Source organism: Ylistrum balloti, unplaced genomic scaffold, assembly GCF_031769215.1.
Source record: "Ylistrum balloti isolate Yb309-2 unplaced genomic scaffold, AGI_CSIRO_Ybal_v1 Utg369796, whole genome shotgun sequence".
Taxonomy (NCBI): Eukaryota; Metazoa; Mollusca; class Bivalvia; order Pectinida; family Pectinidae; genus Ylistrum; species Ylistrum balloti.
In genome coordinates this window covers 889932-911035 of record NW_026781976.1, presented here as the reverse complement: position 1 = coordinate 911035, position 21104 = coordinate 889932, and the positions used below count along the sequence as shown (strand labels likewise).

At 36.9% G+C, this 21104-nt stretch overlaps 1 protein-coding gene across 1 annotated transcript in view; it reads left to right on the top strand.

The window, feature by feature from the left end:
• The window catches only part of LOC132544397 (uncharacterized), a 69521-nt gene that overhangs the window by 28286 nt on the left and 20131 nt on the right, over positions 1-21104 (top strand). Inside the window, exons 2-11 of the mRNA XM_060207985.1 lie at positions 7543-8524; positions 8939-9988; positions 10725-10976; positions 14777-15034; positions 17731-17967; positions 18081-18323; positions 18588-18794; positions 19147-19629; positions 20248-20454; positions 20819-20985. Coding sequence (XP_060063968.1) covers positions 7543-8524; positions 8939-9988; positions 10725-10976; positions 14777-15034; positions 17731-17967; positions 18081-18323; positions 18588-18794; positions 19147-19629; positions 20248-20454; positions 20819-20985 — 4086 coding nt within the window. The remainder of the gene's footprint in view (positions 1-7542; positions 8525-8938; positions 9989-10724; positions 10977-14776; positions 15035-17730; positions 17968-18080; positions 18324-18587; positions 18795-19146; positions 19630-20247; positions 20455-20818; positions 20986-21104) is intronic.

Sequence of the window (21104 nt, the reverse complement as noted above, 5' to 3'; positions counted from 1 at the left end):
ATGTAATACTGCTGAAATTTAACATGTGATTTTGTGGTACCAAATGTTACATGTTTCTATTGAAATATTTATTTGAAACTTCACCAGGATGTTGGAATCATAAACCTGTCTGTGTTAAGAGGAAATATTCATTGAGCAATGATGTTTATGATATTAATGGAGCTGATGTATTTATTGTGAGACCTCTACTGGTATAGTTAGATCTCAATGATCAGCTCTATGAAATATTCATATTGGGCATTCACATTCTTGTGTTGCTCATAATACCTGTTCATTGATGTGGTGTTGTATCATGTACAGCACAGAACTTTGAAGATCAATATATTTTCTCCTTTCCTGTAATGGTTTATGTTAATTATATATTTATTGAATGATGTTTTCATAATTCATCAAATGTCAAAAACAAATGTTATTTCAAGAAACCACACAAACTATGATATGTGAAGCTAGATGAGATAGTACTCACGAAAGGAAATAATCTGAAAAATACTCAATCTGAAAGCATTAACTCCACCATTTCTGGTGACTGATGTTACTAGAGTATACTGCCAACACAAATAGCATAGAGGATTTTAACAAAAGCTGTGTGGTGGTAAGAGTTTGCGAAAATGGTTACTGAGTTAATGTCAGTCTCTCTTGCATTGATTTGTGCTGTTGATTCAATCCTGACAGCCTCCTGAAATTGGAAACATTAAACTTAATAGAATTTTCTGCAAAACAGTCAACATTTGCATTTTTGTGTTTTGTTTTCCCAGAATAATGTGATTATCTAAAATCATTAATTCTAAATTTTTAAATTCTTGCTCAGCAAGTCATAACCGAAGAACATTATGTTTCAGTGAATTGACAAGCTTAATATCCGGTAGGTAACATATGCAGAGTAAGCCATTTGTGTCGAGAGAATGTCCTGCTATAAATGAAGTTAATTTACACCTCCTAAAATGCTACTACTGGAAAATCTAATTTCTTGTGTGTAACTAATGTTTTAGGAATGCCTAACGACTTCCCACTATATAAGGGGTTTGAGATTGGTTTCATTTGGTGCTATATAGATGTACCTAATAGAGGCTCTTGTGTAACCAGGACATAGTTACCAGAACATTAAGTGTCTGATGTGATGTCAAGGTCAAAAGTACAAACCATGTCTGTTTTACTCTTAAAGTTATAGATAACATGATTTGAGAGGCAGAGTCTGAGACAGAAAAACAAAGAAACCAATTCCACTTATTTTTATATCAGAACATTTTAAAAGGTCAGGGTTCAATCAAATGATTACAGTGACATAGCATTACGTTAATACTAACACTGGAGTTTATTAAAACAGACATTACATTAACACTTGAGTTCATCAAGACAAACATTACATAAACACTGATTTCACTAAGAAAAAATTACATTAACACTGGAGAGCACTAAGACAAACATTACATTAACACTGACTTTATTAAGACAAACATTACATTAACACTGACTTTATTAAGACAAACATTACATTAACACTGACTTTATTAAGACAAACATTACATTAACACTGACTTTATTAAGACAAACATTACATTAACACTGATTTCATTAAGACAAACATTACATTAACACTGATTTCATTAAGACAAACATTACATTAACACTGACTTCATTAAGACAAACATTACATTAACTCTTGAGTATATAAACATAAGTTTACTGAACTTTTGCAGCATTTTAATGTTGAAATTGCCTTTTGTACTTTTTCATCAGGGCAGCTGAATGGAGTGTGTTTGGGTAGACAGAGTGATTGATTTTAATGCTGGTGTATGGCTGGCATTAGATGTTGGTATTGATTGTTATGAATATCAATTATGGTCATGCAGCAGTGATAACAGATGACATTGTCTTTAAAAGTGTAGTGAACATGTTTGTGCTGAATGGTGCTGAATTAGGGCCATGCACCAAAGTGCTTTTTCAGCTTTAAAGGTCAAAGGTTAAGGTCACTGTTACTGTAAATAGAAAATCAATTAGCTTGGCCACTCTTAACCAAACTTCATACATTACTTCCTTACTGAAAATGTTTGCTTAGGATGGCTTTACAGTTGTGGAGGTCAAAGGTCAAGGTCACTGTTAATATAGATAGAAAAATCTGTTTCCCGGTGATAACTCAGACTTGCTTTGGCCAATCAAACTCAAACCTCAAGATAACTGTTAATCTAAATAGAAAATTGGAAAATCCATTTTGTGGAATAACCTGAGTTTGCTGTAGCTGTAGCCAATCTAACTCAAACTTTATGTAATGCTCCTTAATCAAAAGCGCTTGTTTGAGATAGAATGCCATTCAGGTCCAAAGGTCAAAGGTCACTGCAACTATAAGTTAAAATCAGTTTCCATGCGATAACTTGAGTTTGCTTTGCCCAATCTAAATCAAACCTTATACAATTCTTCCCTACCTAAAATGCTAGCGGGGCCCTTGCTGACCTGACCTTTGATTGTTCTAATTAAAATTCACCCAGTAGTTCAAAACAATCCTCACTCCCAACAAAATCCACCAAGGATTATAGTTCCAACTCTCTTTTGTTGCACAGTTTAAATTCACTTTGTACATATTATTGTACTGTCCTAAAATTTACCTTCATGTGTTGAACTGTCTTGAATCTCTGTTAAGAATTACCTTACAGTGCTGTCTTGACTCCCAGTAAAAATTCTGAATTTGAAATTGAAATACAAATGATATTTGACTAATAAGTTTCTAGAATGAATCCTGACAAAGTGTTTAAAAAGAAATGACCTTGACACATATTCAAGGTTACAGATGTCAACATTGTCAACTGTAAAGAACTGAGTTTTAAAGCTAATGTTTGTTGTGGATAATGGTTAAAATTGATTTGATGTGCACACTCTGAATGCCAATGGTGCACATGTAAATGTATTTATTGAACATAAATTGTATTTTTTAAGAACATTGAATGCCAGGTGAGTATTGCAGGCCTGTTGGGCCTCTTATCAATATTGAAAATTAGTGACATTTCACTGGAGGTTGTGTTTCTTTTGCGTGTCAGTATACTTTTTAGTGAACATATAAATATTTCAAAATGTGACATTTTCCTTTTCCCATGTCAACCACTCTGAAATGGCTTCCCAGATTAAAGAACACCATACAATCTATAGGTTTTAACAGTTAGCCAGTTGACCTTTGATGTATAAAACTTGTCAAAATCACTTGTACTTGTGCACTGAATAGATCAGGTAATCCAGTTCTGTCTGTAGCTTGTTGTGGAATGTGTTTTGATAGTGACATTTAAGTTGATTTATGTAAGAAAATTAAGTCATTGATGTTGCATGAAGGATGGTATGTCTGCAGACTTCTAGTGCTAATTTGATTTACGCTGTCTTCTGATGTCGACCCTTCTACTGGTGTTGGTGTCTTAATATCATATTCTAGTGTAAATAAGTTGTATGAATAGACTTTTGAAGACAGGCCTGTGATTTGAATAGCAAGTTCCAGATAAACAGAGGGGGGGGGGGAGGGGGAGGGGGCTGAATCATTAGTAAAGAACTAGATATAGAAGAATATAGAAGTGTGTCATGGGAGCTGAACTACCAGTAAAGAACTAGATATAGAAGTGTGTCATGGGAGCTGAACTACCAGTAAAAAACTAGATATAGAAGTGTGTCATGGGAGCTGAACTACCAGTAAAAAACTAGATATAGAAGTGTGTCATGGGAGCTGAACTACCAGTAAAAAACTAGATATAGAAGTGTGTCATGGGAGCTGAACTACCAGTAAAGAACTAGATATAGAAGTGTGTCATGGGAGCTGAACTACCAGTAAAGAACTAGATATAGAAGTGTGTCATGGGAGCTGAACTACCAGTAAAAAACTTGATATAGAAGTGTGTCATGGGAGCTGAACTACCAGTAAAAAACTAGATATAGAAGTGTGTCATGGGAGCTGAACTACCAGTAAAAAACTAGATATAGAAGTGTGTCATGGGAGCTGAACTACCAGTAAAAAACTAGATATAGAAGTGTGTCATGGGAGCTGAACTACCAGTAAAGAACTAGATATAGAAGTGTGTCATGGGAGCTGAACTACCAGTAAAAAACTAGATATAGAAGTGTGTCATGGGAGCTGAATTACTAGTACTGGATGTAGAAGTGTGTCATGGGAGCTGAATTACTAGTACTGGATGTAGAAGTGTGTCGTGGAAGCTGAATTACTAGTACTGGATATAGAAGTGTGTCATGGGAGCTGAATTACTAGTACTGGATGTAGAAGTGTGTCGTGGGAGCTGAATTACTAGTACTGGATGTAGAAGTGTGTCGTGGGAGCTGAATTACTAGTACTGGATGTAGAAGTGTGTCATGGGAGCTGAATTACTAGTACTGGATGTAGAAGTGTGTCATGGGAGCTGAATTACTAGTACTGGATGTAGAAGTGTGTCATGGGAGCTGAATTACTAGTACTGGATGTAGCTTGTCAGTGGAGCTTATTGTACATATTTTATTAGTGTTTTTGGCATTGAAGTATTGTGCTAAGATATGATACTTATGCTGTTTCTTGGTTTATTTATATTTAGTAAACAATTTTTGATATACAAATTCAGATTTATATATGATTTGGCGATGTTCTTTGACAAGTGTGACAATCTGTGTGTTATTTTGTGGTGTTGTTTGTCAAGAATGACTAGCTATGGGTGATGCGATGATGTCCTTTGACAGGGGTAACAATCTCTGTGTGATGTGGTGGTGTTTTCCACCTAACTATTGTTGATGACTAAAGGTTGTTCCACCTAACTATTGTTGATATCTGAAGGTGGTTGTTCCACCTAACTATTGTTGATGACTGAAGGTGGTTGTTCCTCCTAACTATTGTTGATGACTGAAGGTGGTTGTACCACCTAACTATTGTTGTTAACTGAAGGTGGTTGTTCCACCTAACTATTGTTGATGACTGAAGGTGGTTGTTCCACCTAACTATTGTTGACATCTGAAGGTGGTTGTTCCACCTAACTATTGTTGATGACTGAAGGTGGTTGTTCCACCTAACTATTGTTGATGACTGAAGGTGGTTGTTCCACCTAACTATTGTTGACATCTGAAGGTGGTTGTTCCACCTAACTATTGTTCATGACTGAAGGTGGTTGTTCCACCTAACTATTGTTGATGACTGAAGGTGGTTGTTCCACCTAACTATTGTTGACATCTGAAGGTGTTTGCAATGCCTGATTATTGTTGATGAATTAAGGTGTTTGCTGCACCTAACTGTCGTTGATGAAAGAAGATAGTTGCTTGTCAGGTCTATTTTCTGTGCATTGTCATGATGTTTATATTCATGATTCATCACTGAGTCACTGCTATCTTCAACAGTTGTTTATATTTGTACAGGAATAATCAATATATTGTGTAAAAAAAACCCTAGCTGCCAGACTGTCTACTCCAACTATAGTAATGACTATCACTGACTGTTGGTAGTCTGCACTATTATCTGCTCAGTATAATATCTACTTTGAGGTGTTGACATCGGTACTCTGACAGGTCGGGTTTCCATGACTCCATCTACTTTTCTGTCATGATTTATTGTCCTTGAATGTTCTGATTTATTGGTAACACATTGACAAACTGAACAAAGGTGGATTTCCATTGTGATGTGAGCATATTTACACATTCAGTGTTTGGATACTCAAACCAGGATAAAGAGTGAAATGCAGATTTCTGTTCATTTTAGTATCGATGTAACGCTTTGTGATTATATATAACCTAAACTATTTAATGGAACATTCAAGATTGCTCCAAACCTTAAGGAAATCATTTCAGCAAAGTTATTCATAGACTTTTTAAGGTGTACATAATATGTACATTTGTATATAAGTAGAGGTACATAATGACACCCTTTACCTCTTTTGAATTTTTTTAGTTATCCCACAATAAGCCCAGTGGCCTGACATTTTACTGCTAACTCAATGTCAGCAGGATGTCCAGATATCTACTACCATAGTTATCCCACAATAAGCCCAGGGGACTGACATTTTACTGCTAACTCAATGTCAGCAGGACGTCCAGATATCTACTACCATAGTTATCTCACAATAAGCCTAGTGGCCTGACATTTTACTGCTAACTCAATGTCAGCAGGATGTCCAGATATCTACTACCATAGTTATCTCACAATAAGCCCAGTGGCCTGACATTTTACTGCTAACTCAATGTCAGCAGGATGTCCAGATATCTACTACCATAGTTATCTCACAATAAGCCCAGTGGCCTGACATTTTACTGCTAACTCAATGTCAGCAGGATGTCCAGAGATCTACTACCACAGTTATCAAACAATAAGCCCAGGGGATGGACATATTACTGCTAACTCAATGTAAGGGGATGTCCAGAGATCTACTACCACAGTTATCAAACAATAAGCCCAGTGGACTGACATATTACTGCTATATCAATGTCAGGGGGATGTCCAGAGATCTACTACCATAGTTATTCCACAATTAGCCCAGTGGACTGACATTTTACTGCTAACTCAATGTTGGCAGGATGTCCAGAGATCTACTACCAAAGTTATCCCACAATAAGCCCAGTGGACTGACATATTACTGCTAACTCAATGTCAGGGGGATGTCCACAGATCTACTACCACAGTTATCCCACGATAAGCCCAGGGGATGGACATATTGCTGCTAACTCAATGTCAGGGGGATGTCCACAGATCTACTACCATAGTTATCCCTCAATAAGCCCAGGGGATGGACATTTTGCTGCTAACTCAGTGCCAGCAGGATGTCCAGAGATCTACTACCATAGTTATCCCTCAATAAGCCCAGGGGATGGACATTTTGCTGCTAACTCAATGTAAGGGGGATGTCCAGAGATCTACTACCACAGTTATCCCACAATAAGCCCAGTGGACTGACATATTACTGCTAACTCAATGTCAGGGGGATGTCCACAGATCTACTACCATAGTTATCCCACAATAAGCCCAGTGGACTGACATTTTACTGCTAACTCAATGTTAGCAGGATGTCCAGAGATCTACTACCAAAGTTATCCCACAATAAGCCCAGTGGACTGACATTTTACTGCTAAATCAATGTCAGGGGGATGTCCACAGATCTACTACCACAGTTATCCCACAATAAGCCCAGTGGACTGACATATTACTGCTAACTCAATGTCAGGGGGATATCCACAGATCTACTACCATAGTTATCCCACGATAAGCCCAGGGGATGGACATATTGCTGCTAACTCAATGTCAGGGGGATGTCCAGAGATCCACTACCATAGTTATACTACGATATTCCCAGGAGACCAACATATTGCTATCTCAAATTCAGTAGAGTTTGAACAGAGATCTACCATACTTATCAATAAGCCCAGGAAGTCATCAAATTACCTTCAATGATCAGCAATTTATGCTATAAGGCTTTCACCAGACATAAGCTTATTGTCAGATGAATATTGTTGAATTTGTGAATATGGATGTATTATTCCTTTAAAAAATATGTATAATTGAAATAAAGTAATGAAAAATATAGCTATATTTATGAATTTGTCTGTTTACAGAAACACAAGCGCTCACGTCAATCCTGGGAGGGGTCATCTGCCGACCATGTTTACAGTTATGATGATGCGCCACTGTATAGCATTGATGACAACCCCTTACAACAGGATATGTCCTACAGAAATATCCCTAGTATCCCGATTCCTCCACCTCACCCAGTAGACAGGTCCCAAAATGATGAGGGTAAGCAAAACAAAGACAGTAAGGATAGTGAGGATGACAAAAAAATTGATGTAAATGGTGAAAATAAAAGCAAGAAATTGGATAAAAGTCTTGATGGAAAAGATGAAAATGAAATGAAATCACATAATGATAAGTTCTATGGCACTGGCAATCAGAACGGTGTGTCCGAGGACAAAGACAGTGATAAGAAAGCAGCATTGAATGGCAATGATATAACCAAGGCATCTGTTAACAGTGACAAGAAAGAGAAAAAATTCAAAATTAGCAAAGAAGGCAAGGAGAAGTCAAAGGAGGAAAAAAAGAAGGCAGATAAAGAAGAGGTCACTGACGAGAAAATGGAAGGATTCCTGAAGGAAATTTATGGACAAAAGTATCCATATGGCATTTTTGATGGTTCATATGTAAAATTTGAAGGAATGAGAAAAAGTGTCAAAGGAGCTAGTAAGAAAGGTTTCGGAAAAGATTCAGACAAAAAGACATCAAAAGGCAGAGACAGTAAAAAATACCTAAAGAAAGCTCCAGTTGACAAACTTTTTAAGCAGGCAGAGTTAAAACAGAGCTTAAAGGAAAATGATGTTAAGCAAAGCGAGAGTTTCAAAGAAGCAGATAAGCAAGACAATAGTTTCAAGGAAGCAGATAAGCTAGACAAGAGTTTCAAAGAAGCAGATAAGCAAGACAAGAGTTTCAAAGAAGCAGATAAGAAAGACAATAGTTTCAAAGAAGCAGATAAGCAAGACAAGAGTTTCAAAGAAGCAGATATGAAAGACAATAGGTTCAAGGTAGCAAGTAAAGAAGACAAGAGTTTTGAGGAAGCAGAAAAGCAAGACATGAGATTCAAGTTACAGAGTAAGGATGACAAGAGTTTTGAGGAAGCAGAAAAGCAAGACATGAGATTCAAGTTACAGAATAAGGATGACAAGAGTTTTGAGGAAGCAGAAAAGCAAGACATGAAATTCAAGTTACAGAGTAAGGATGACAAGAGTTTTGAGGAAGCAGAAAAGCAAGACATGAGATTCAAGTTACAGAGTAAGGATGACAAGAGTTTTGAGGAAGCAGAAAAGCAAGACATGAGATTCAAGTTACAGAATAAGGATGACAAGAGTTTTGAGGAAGCAGAAAAGCAAGACATGAGATTCAAGTTACAGAGTAAGGAAGACAAGAGTTTTGAGGAAGCAGAAAAGCAAGACATGAGATTCAAGTTACAGAGTAAGGAAGACAAGAGTTTTGAGGAAGCAGAAAAGCAAGACATGAGATTCAAGTTACAGAGTAAGGATGAAAAGAGTTTTGAGGAAGCAGAAAAGCAAGACATGAAATTCAAGTTACAGAGTAAGGAAGACAAGAGTTTTGAGGAAGCAGATAAGCAAGACATGAGTTTCAAGGTACAGAGTAAGGAAGACAAGAGTTTTAAGGAAGCAGATAAAGACAAGAGTTTCAAGATAGCAGATAATGAAGACAAAAGTCTTAAGGAAGCAGATATGCTAGACAAGAGTTTCAAGGAAGCAGATAAGCAAGACAAGAGTTTCAAAGAAGCAGATAAGCAAGACATTAGTTTTAAGGAAGCAGATAAGCAAGACAAGAGTTTCAAGGAAACAGATACAGAATCACTGAATAAGAACTTTGGTAAAGATACAAATGAGAATGGCATGAAAGAAGATGACCAAAAAATTTTAAGCAATTCTGGGAAAAACAGCTATGATAAAAGTTTCAAACAAGATAACGAGGATGATTTTGCAAAGTTTGGTAAAGATGAAGATGACCAAATGTTAAAAAAAGATTACAGATTACCATACATCACTTTTGGAAAATATGAAGATAATAAAAGCTTTAAAGATGATGACAGAAAAGGATTTAAAAATTTCAGAGATGACAAAGAAGAAAATAAAATGTTCAAGACAAAGTCATTCAAGAATGATGATGAAAAAATGCAGGGTGATATGCCTATGAATAACCTTGGAGAGATGAATTTGTTTGGAGAGGATGACACAGAAGGCCTACAGCTGAAGCCTGACAATGGTCCTGTTATTGATGAATCTGGGGACATCAACCTTCAACGACTCACTCAGCAAGTGCATGCTGATGAGGAAATATCAAACACTGTAAAGGCACCTATTGTAGAAATGAAGTCAGAAATGGATCCTTACAGGACTCCATTTGACTCTCAGACAAGTCCAAACCCACCCACCACCAAACCCACCAAGGTCACTCCAGTGACTGCTATTCAGGACAGGAAGATGATTGAAGGACATCTTGTATCCATTCCTGAAGGTAAGGAATTCCTCTGAGTAATAACATAGTGTTTAAGAATATTTAAGGAAAGAGATATTTGTGTTGGGAAAAGCTTAATTTTATTTTCATTCCAAAATTTTTAGAAAGACATCAAGGAAAAATATGCTTATTTTTCATGTTATTGATTTACAATGCAAATATTAGGTTATTGTGAAGGAACTGTGAAATTATTACTGAAGTGAGCACCCATTTATTACAAATCATAAAAAATATCTAACGCTGATTTAGCTTAAATGCATTTGAGAAATTATTGCACAGTTCCATTACCCAATAAAAAGACAACATAATAGACATTGCCATGGTGATGAATGATGACTGTAAATAATTACCCATTTTTTTTTCACCAATGGAAAAAAAAAAAAAAAAAAAGAATTTTTGCTTATGATTGAATTCACCCTAAAAATGGCAGAATGGGTGAAAGATTTCATTTACACATTATATAGAAACTAAAACTCATATCCCATGACTATAGTCATTGTGTTGTCACATGACTTTACTAATTGTGTTGCAAGATATCTATACTTATTGTGATATCACATGAATATGCTGATTTTGTTGTCAAATGTCTATACTGATTGTTTTATCACATGACTATACTTGTGTTATCATGTGACTTAACTTATTATGTTGTCACATGACAATAGCTAATGTCTTGTTCACGAATCACTGCAACTATTACCATATAACCTGTCATTGTAATGTTTGGTTAATGTAGAGACATGCTATGAAGAGGGTGACTGTGCCACGGGTCGAGTGTGCCTAGAGGGCGTGTGTGTCTGTGGAGGTGATGCCATGTGCCTTGGTCATAAGAAGGCAGTGTGTGGGACAGACGGTCTACTTTACCCAAGCCACTGCGAACTACACCGACAGGCTTGTGTCCGGGGTCACCATATCAGGATTGACCACCAGGCACGATGCCTCAGCCACCATGAGGAGGGTGATGGCAGTAAGCCAGACCACCTTCAAGGTAATCTATAACTTACAGCTTCTTCTGTTGATCCACTGATCTAAAGTCCTGTGATCATTATCAGGTCTTATATTTTTGTGCTGAAAGAAGTCAAAGGTCATTTCTTCATTGATCCTAATATCAGTGTGGTTTTCTCTCATGAATGTCGTAGCGTATGATGACAGTGTATCCAAAACTCTACAACATCACAAATGTCGACCTGTAATGAAAAATGAAAGAAGAATTTTGAAGAGTAGGCAACCTTAAGATGAAGCCTGGGTCATAACTACTCTGTACTTGTATACGTTTTTGGTTGTTATCAGGTCCATGTATATGTATATAAAAGGCATTTTTAGAAAAGTTTACACCATCGTTAACAGTGTGATGTAGACTGATGTAGATATAAGGACATCATTAACAGTGTGATGTAGACTGATGTAGATACAAGGACATCATTAACAGTGTGATGTAGACTGATGTAGATATAAGGACATCATTACCAGTGTGATGTAGACTGATGTATATATAAGGACATCATTAACAGTGTGATGTAGACTGGTGTAGATACAAGGACATCATTAACAGTGTGATGTAGACTGATGTAGATATAAGGACATCATTAACAGTGTGATGTAGACTGATGTATATATAAGGACATCATTAACAGTGTGATGTAGACTGATGTAGATACAAGGACATCATTAACAGTGTGATGTAGACTGATGTAGATACAAGGACATCATTAACAGTGTGATGTAGACTGATGTAGATATAAGGACATCATTAACAGTGTGATGTAGACTGGTGTAGATACAAGGACATCATTACCAGTGTGATGTAGACTGATGTATATATAAGGACACCGTTAACAGTGTGATATAGACTGATGTATATATAAGGACAACATTAACAGTGTGATGATCACTGACAGAAAAAATTCATGCTAGATATACCATTTGTGATTGTACTGACAGTCCAATATTCCTTAGCTGTGATGACACATCTGATAAGGTTGTCTCCCAGCCTTATACAATTCTTTACTCCTTTAACAATGGTTCTGGCTTAAGCTAGTACACAAGTATTATGTAGTCACTGCTGTTTTGTTTATGTTGCTGAATCAAACATTATTCTAGAATGTTTCAAGTTCGTAATTACATTTGGGGTCTCGAGGGCCAGAGAGTAAAGCAACAATTAACATTGAACAGAGAATATATCCAATAAGTAATGGTAAGTGTGGCAAGCTGTGTGTCTTCACTAACCTAACTTCTCTCTAGCCATCGGCTAATGATCAAAGGCTTAACAATAAAGTAGACTTCTCAGCCATATGTAGGCAACAAAGTATTACTAAAGGTATTTAGGCCAGCTCAATACAGGCATTGTAAAATTACATAGGCTAGTTCAACACAGGCCTTGTAAACTGATATAGGCGAGCTCAACACAGGCCTTGTAAACTTATATAGGCGAGCTCAACACAGGCATTGTAAACTTATATAGGTGAGCTCTATACAGGCCTTGTAAACTAATATAGGTGAGCTCAAAACAGGCCTTGTAAACTTATATAGGCGAGCTCAAAACAGGCCTTGTAAACTTATATAGGGCTAGCTCAACACAAGACTTGTAAACTTATATAGGCGAGCTCAACACAGGCCTTGTAAACTTATATAGGCGAGCTCAACACAGGCCTTGTAAACTTATATAGGCGAGCTCAACACAGGCCTTGTAAACTTATATAGGCTAGCTCAACACAGGCCTTGTAAACTTATATAGGCGAGTTCAATACAGGCCTTGTAAACTTAGATAGGTGAGCTCAAAACAGGCCTTGTAAACTTATATAGGCGAGCTCAACACAGGCATTGTAAACTTAAATAGGCGAGCTCAACACAGGCCTTGTAAACTTATATAGGCGAGCTCAACACAGGCCTTGTAAAATTACATAGGCTAGTTCAACACAAGACTTGTAAACTTATATAGGTGAGCTCAACACAGGCCTTGTAAACTTATATAGGCTAGCTCAACACAGGCATTGTAAACTTATATAGGCGAGCTCAACACAGGCATTGTAAACTTATATAGGCGAGCTCAACACAGGCCTTGTAAACTTATATAGGCGAGCTCAACACAGGCCTTGTAAAATTACATAGGCTAGTTCAACACAAGACTTGTAAACTTATATAGGCGAGCTCAACACAGGCCTTGTAAACTTATATAGGCGAGCTCAACACAGGCCTTGTAAACTTATATAGGCGAGCTCAACACAGGCCTTGTAAACTTATATAGGCGAGTTCAATACAGGCCTTGTAAACTTACATAGGTGAGCTCAAAACAGGCCTTTTAAACTTATATAGGCGAGCTCAACACAGGCATTGTAAACTTATATAGGCGAGCTCAACACAGGCCTTGTAAACTTATATAGGCGAGCTCAACACAGGCCTTGTAAAATTACATAGGCTAGTTCAACACAAGACTTGTAAACTTAGATAGGTGAGCTCAAAACAGGCCTTGTAAACTTATATAGGCGAGCTCTATACAGGCCTTGTAAACTTATATAGGCTAGCTCAACACAGGCCTTGTACTCTTATACTTGCCATTTTGATGCAGGTAAGCTAAATATAGGCCTACTAGACTGATGCAGACTTTCTAGTTAAACATAGATATGAAATGGGATATGATACACCAATCAATTTTTAGCTCCTCTGTTCTGAATGATAGGTAAGCGTACTCAATACCACAGCATCGATCATCTGTCATCCACCGTCAGTCAACTTTTACTTAAGAAAAAAAGAGGATTTTACCAGAATTGGTAATAAGCATCCTTGGGCGAAGTTGACCTAATTTTAAATAAGTGGTGGATCTCTGATCCCAGGGGCCTAAAGGGTGGAGCCCAAAGCAGGAAATTTTTTACATCTACTCCTTAAGGATTGAATGAATTTTGGCCAAATTTAATGTGAAGCATTCTTTGGTAAAGGGGAATCAATTTTGTATAAACACTGTGTCTCAGTGGCTCCTGGGATAGGAGGGATGGGGCAAAATAGGGGAAAACGAGCAAACTCTTGAAAATCCTAGTCTTCCAGAAATATATGGACTAAGCCCATATTTGTAAAGCATTCTTGGGTTTATGGGGCAGAAGGGGAAAGGAAACAAATTCCTTAAAATCCCTCTTTTTGAGATAATTATTTGGAATCAGAATTATCTAAGTTATTCTAACTTGGTTCTGGATCCATTGCCTTTGTTCTTCATCTATTTTGTCTTGCTTATCAATATGGAAAAGAAAATTCATATCAACCGTTTTTTTTTCAAAATCCTTCTTCTATAGGAATGCCAGGATTCTGTTGCAATCCTTGAGTGAAGTGGAATTAGTCGTGTTAAAATTGTGGGTCTTGACCTCTTGAGACAAGGCCTAATAGGGAAAATAAATTAATCAAAACTCTTATTTTGTAAGAATGCCAGGATTTTATCACAGTTTGGTCTGACATATCATTTGGAGAAAGAGAATCATTCTTCTATAAATATTAGTCAGGTCACAAGGCCTTGTGCCCCAAATAGGTAGATGTGATTATTTTGACCAAATTTTGTTACAAATTTCTTTGGATGAAGGGGACTCATTTTATAAAAATTAAGGGTTTGCAGGGGGAATACACTTCTGTTTAATAAAAGTATTTTGTCAGAGTTATCGAGGCTTTGAAATTTTTTTATCTTTGGGGAAGATGTAACAATATAACAAAAATGCTTTGAAGTGAAAGCTGATATATGCACTTGACTGATACAGGCCCATTTGGCCTCTTATTTTGCATCTTGATTAAAATAATAAATGTTTTTCTTAGGCACTCTATGTGAGTATGAGGTACGCCAAGGTGTTGAGGCCATTCTATGGGGGATTGATGTGACTTTCACTGTCGTGAGCACAATGGAAGAGTGCCTAGAATCATGCGACCATGCCCAGGTGACTGGTCTCTGTGTAGCGTTCGAGTTCTCCTCCTCCACTGGTCAATGTGCCCTGTATGAAAACAAAGAGGATATCGTCTACAGACCTAACATAGACATGACCTTTTATGACCAAGTCCGTTGCCGCAAAGAAATAGGTAAAGTCATCCATGGTTGTTATCAAGAGTGCTGTCTTAAACGACAGTTAAAGGCTTTGTAATTTGGATAGGGAAATTGATCCAATTATACTTCTGTGCTATTCCCATGTAATTTGTTATGTTTTGTTTTTCAGTTTCTTAGTATCATTATTATACAAAAGGTTGATGTATTATAAAACAGAAGCAGCATTTGATTGCTCTGTTTAACCCTGAAGAACAGTGTTGTTTGGCCTGAAAGAATTTGAAATAACAAGAAATTATTATTTTTTGTAAGTTTGAAATATTGTGGAGAAATTTATCTGACTTTTTGAAATATCTGCATTGCATTACATTTCTTCCGAGTGAATTGATGAATATTTAAAATATTCATAATGGTTTCATGATGACAAAAGTTTTCCAAATTGACTGCGGTACAATTTGCTGACAAATGTATAAAACGTTTGCCAAGAAAGCTATTGATTACTGGAGCTTGTCAGTGTTGGTAATGGGATTGTAGAACACAGTATTGCTGCTTGATTTTTTCAGTTTATTACAATATTTAGCAAAAACATGAAGACAATACGAACAGTTGTTTCCATTTTACCTCAATCAACCTTTAAAAGGCCTTTTGTTAACAGTATTAATATAGTCATCAACCGTATATACTGTAATCATTTCAATATACCGTAGTCAACCCTGTATAGTGTAGACAGTCTTATAATTACTAGTCAACCCTGTATAGTGTAGTCAGTCTTATAATTACTAGTCAACCCTGTATAGTGTAGTCAGTCTTATAATTACTAGTCAACCCTGTATAGTGTAGTCGGTCTTATAATTACTAGTCAACCCTGTATAGTGTAGTCAGTCTTATAATTACTACTCAACCCTGTATAGTGTAGTCGGTCTTATAATTACTAGTCAACCCTGTGTAGTGTAGTCAGTCTTATAATTATTAGTCAACCCTATATAGTGTAGTCAGTCTTATAATTACTAGTCAACCCTATGTACTATTGTCAGCCCTACATATGGTGTAGTCAACCTTATATGCTGTAGTCAACCTTGTATACAGTAGTCAATTCTATTGAGAATTATGAAATAAGATATCCCAGTTTGATTATTCAGTAAAATAACATATTTTCAAATGAGCAGTGCCTTTTGCATTTGCACCTGACTTGTTTGTAAAATAATGAAAAATCCTGTAAGGTCTAGTTTTATTGATAAGGGAATTTTAGTTGACTGTTGGAATCTAAAAGCTTTTTCTGCATGGTGGCATATCATGGTGTGTGAAATGATCCAACATATTACTGAAAAAGTCCTGAAGTAGAGAAGGACAAAGCAGGGCAGTAAAAATAGGTGATTCATGTGGTGAAAATATATCAGGCCATTATTACATCATCAATCACTGTAATAATTTGTCCATGGGGTTACCACACTCTAGTGCCTGTTGGTCTGGTCACACAGGAAGAAATCAATAGTCACCCGGTCGGAGAAATGTCATATTTGTCCTTTCCATCCTCTGACTGGTGATTTATTACTATAACCAAAGCAGCGTGGTACCCCTACTGGACACAGTCCATCAGTCAACATCAAAGACAGGAAGAGTCCATTGAAAATCTCAAGGTGAAACATTACCATCTATGAAAACATATTGCAAGATAAAACTGTGTTGGGAAGGTGAAAGAAAACTGATAAAGGATCACACAAGTTTGCAAGAAACTAGTACCATCCATTTATAACTTCTTTAAATTGTAGAATGGATTTTATATTGAATGAGAAAACAGATAAATTGCTTCATCTAAGAGATTACAGGCCCAATCTGCTGGTAATAAATCTGGATCAGTTGCATCTCAAAAAATCATCAGAGCCCAGCATAAAGAACAAACTCATTAGTAATGTAAAATGTAGTCCAATAATAGTGTTAATATAAGAATGTTTATGTCTGATATGTGTAATACAAAGTTTGGTGGAGGTTATATGTCTGATATGTGTAATACAAAGTTTGGTGGAGGTTATATGTCTGATATGTGTAATACAAAGTTTGGTGGAGGTTATATGTCTGATATGTGTAATACAAAGTTTGGTGGAGGTTATATGTGATATGTGTAATACAAAGTTTGGTGGAGGTTATATGTTTGATATGTGTAATACAAAGTTTGGTGGAAACCTCTTAAGTTAGACTATATATCATTCTGAAATGACATAAAGGATCGGTTTTCTCCATGGAGAACAGTTGCTTTAGATGTGAATTTAAACTGCATGAACTTGCCTAAACTGACACAACTGTGAACTATTAGCACTTGAAAATTAAGCATCAGTACATCAGATGTAATGTAAGAATACCCCATCATATTTCTAGAAAAGAGGATAGGTGTAATAAATGATACAACCCTATATAAGTGTAGTTCACTTAGCTGCCAGTGAAATATTCAGCTTTAAACTTTTCATCTTCAAGATACCGCCTCACTAAGTTGTATATGGTGTTATTCAAATCTTTGTTATATTTTAACTACTTCAGTGTCATGACTTAAGACACTTCAGGTGAAAATTTCACTATATAAAACACTATTTAATACTTCCTTGTTGTGTTTTTCTAAGGTTGAGTCTAGTCTGTGCTATGACCAATGTTGAGATGGAGTTTGAGTAAAATCCTGTAATCTAGTCATTATCTTCTGTATATTTATCAAACATCACCTTTTAAACCCTGTCGTTGTTGACAGATCCACGCTGTGAATTTGAAGAGGTGCGTGTTTCAGCAGAACAGGTATTTGCAACATGTAACATTCGTACTCGGACTGGCCTGACTCTGGACCAGTGTAAGGAGCAGTGTTCTGGTTGCCATGCATTCACATATGTGCCCGAGAGTGGGGACTGCGAGATCCACAACAACAAGGCCTGTACTGCCATGCTGGATGAGAAAGGTGTGGCACACTATGTACAGAAATGTGATCACTCTGGTATGTATTCTTCTGAATCAACAACAATAGAACTCTTGAATAGATGTAACAAAAAATCCTCTAAAGTCAAATCCATTAACAGAGGAATAAGATATTCTTTAAACCTGTTGTAGGGTCCAAGTGTGAATACATAGAGATTATTCCGGGAAGTGCCCCCTTCATGTGCAGCACCTCGTCCACCAGCACAGAGAATCTGGTGGAATGTCATGACGCCTGTGTCCTCAGTAGTTGTGAGGCCTTTAAGTACAAGATGGACCTATCTGGAAGCTGTGACCTGTACTTCGACAAGTCTTGTATCAGTATGTTGGACAAGAGGAAGGAGAACTACTACGTCCGTCGCTGTACAAATCCAGCAGGTAGACTCTAGAAATCTTAGCAGGGAATTTCATTGTGAAAGAGGATTCCTGTTAATAAATACCTGCTAATGGTTGTTTATGAGAATAAAGTGAAAACAATTATCTTGAAATTTGTTGTCAAGGAAACATGAAATATCTCACAGAAGTAAGTCCTAGTTTTCTGAGGTTATTTAATCACACATGAGGTAGATAATTAAGTTATCCCTGTGCTGTATCTTATTTATGTCACATGGCAGGCAGAAAATTGAGCATTTTGTGTTGTAGAATGTAAGTATGAAGAGGTAAAGATGTCCAACAATGACCCGTGTAGCATGGTGTCCAGCAGCACCGACACCATTGACCAGTGTCGAGACGCCTGTAGTGACTGTGTCGGCTTCAAGTTTGACTACCAAACTGGTGGCTGTAGTCTTTACAATCAGGAATCCTGTCTCCCAGACAAGAAACTCAACTTCTACATCATACGCTGTCCATGTAAGTATACTCAGTTTTAAACCTGTTATAGATAGATGGTGAAGGGGTTGGTCAGCGCAAAGCAATTTCTAATGTGGTGCTCATGGTGTATTTCTTCATTATTCTGATATGTATGTACAATGGCGTGCATCTATAACTTTAAACAAAGAGATTAAACACCTTGCACCCAACCTGATCAGATGGCAGACTAGCAGATATAAACAGACATTTGAATAGCTCTATTTAGATGTTTCAAAGTTACTAGTATTAAATTACCAAATTTCTCCTTTGATGGAGGAGTTTTTGTTTTTACCTTGCTTTTTATGCCGCAATTGGCAACAAAACTCTCACATGTTCATGTTTTAAACTTCAGTAGATGAATCTACAAATGAAAGGAAGGAGGATGAGCCAATTAACATACAGATGGGAGGATCTGTGGAGATACCACAGAAAAAGGTTACAGAGGAGTCAGGAAATGAGGTCATTCCTCAGGAGAACCTGGTGGTTGAGGGGGGCGCCCAGAAGCAAACAGTAACCAGTGATGTAAAGAAAGCAGGACCTGTTGCGCCTAAGTCTGAGGATGAACATGTCACTTTATCTGAGGAGGAAACTTTCTCTGAGGAGTATGAGGAAGACAATGAGGAAGTAGACGAAGAGGAAGATGAGGAGGATGATGAGGAGGAAGACTACAATGATATGACAGACCTTGAGAAGAAGATCATGGGAGTAAAACCTATTATGGAGGCAGGAGATTCACTCTGTACTAAAGAGGATTACGTCAAGTTTAAGGCTGATCTTCTAAGATACCACTGTGTTAGGTTTGGCCGTAAAGACTGTGACAAAACTCAGATACCAAGTAAGTATTCACTGTAACAGGCTCTCTGTAGAACCCCCACAAACCCCCACAATATTCAGGAGTCTGTAGAGCAGTATAATATTATACATCTTATCACTACCAGTTTTAGATATAGGATAAATGAAACAATTTACTTTAAAACTATAGAAAAAAAAATTTGGAGTATTGTTCTATAAAGGCCATACAAAGTAGCAGAACAGTATTTCCTTTATAGACAGGCGGCCTTTACATAGAGGTGGCCTTTAACAACAGGTTTAACTTAACAGTAAACAATGAATTTGTTTGCCTTGCTTTGATTGAGTTAGATGTGTTTGGCTTATGCCGAATCAATCATCCAGCAACAACTTCTTCTCAATAACCTATGGTCTAAATGTTTCGATATTTGATTGGTGAATTCCTAGGATGAAGCCAGACATAGTTTGCAAAAAGAAATGACCTTGACTTATATTCTAGGTCAGATATGGTTAAAACCTTTAAACGACTTCTTCTCATAAACTTAAAGTCCTAGAGGCAAGAAAATTGGGTGCTGCAGGCCCACCGGGCCTCTTGTTTTTATTTGAATTGATCGAAATTGTTCATGTGTCATAAAACATTAGAAATCTTTTATGTATTTTACAGAAAAAGACTACATTGCCACGCTGATGTTTAGTTACTATGATCGTGATATGGATGGAGCTGTGAATACACAGGAACTCTGGGAAACGCAGGTCATCAACAAGTTTGGAAAACTATCTGACAAATGTACCCTAGTGGACATCATGAAATCTGACGACTTAAAGAATAATGATGGGATCATGGACAAAAATGAGTTTGTCAAGGCATTTGGTACGATATTATTTTATGTCAACATGTCATTTAGAGTAACACAAGGCCAACATGATTAATGACTGCTCACTCACATATCATTTCAATAAAAATATACAAAGCCATGACATGTAAATTGTAGTATACAGTGATCCAACAACGCTCACTAATAAGCCCACCTTTATTGAAAGTTGTAGTTGATGTTGGAATATATATATCTTGTATGTTTTAATGGCAGATTTGGGAGTGATTTCCTGTCTTTCCTATGACAGAGCTGCAGGAAACATCAACAATACTTCATTACATTGTATCTTGTTTATAAAAAACATACGTCCCAATACTTTATCATGATTGGCTCATGTTTCTCTGTTTCTTCGTGTTGTAGACATTCCTGAGGAAGTGATGAAGCAAAAAGTGGAACTTATCCCTATTCTGGCTACCATGGGCAATGGTCTGGAGATTCAGTGTGGTATCCATCCAACGGAGGGGTCAGAGGTCGTGTGGGAGAGACACACTATAGATGTGGCTATGGTCAGCTTCCCGGACATAGCTGTACGTAACTCTCTATTCTAATTGCTGATAGGTATATCATGTATTTTTACACACCCCAATGAACTTTAAAGATTCTTGTTATAAACTTTTTTGTATCCAATGTACCTCATCAACTTGTT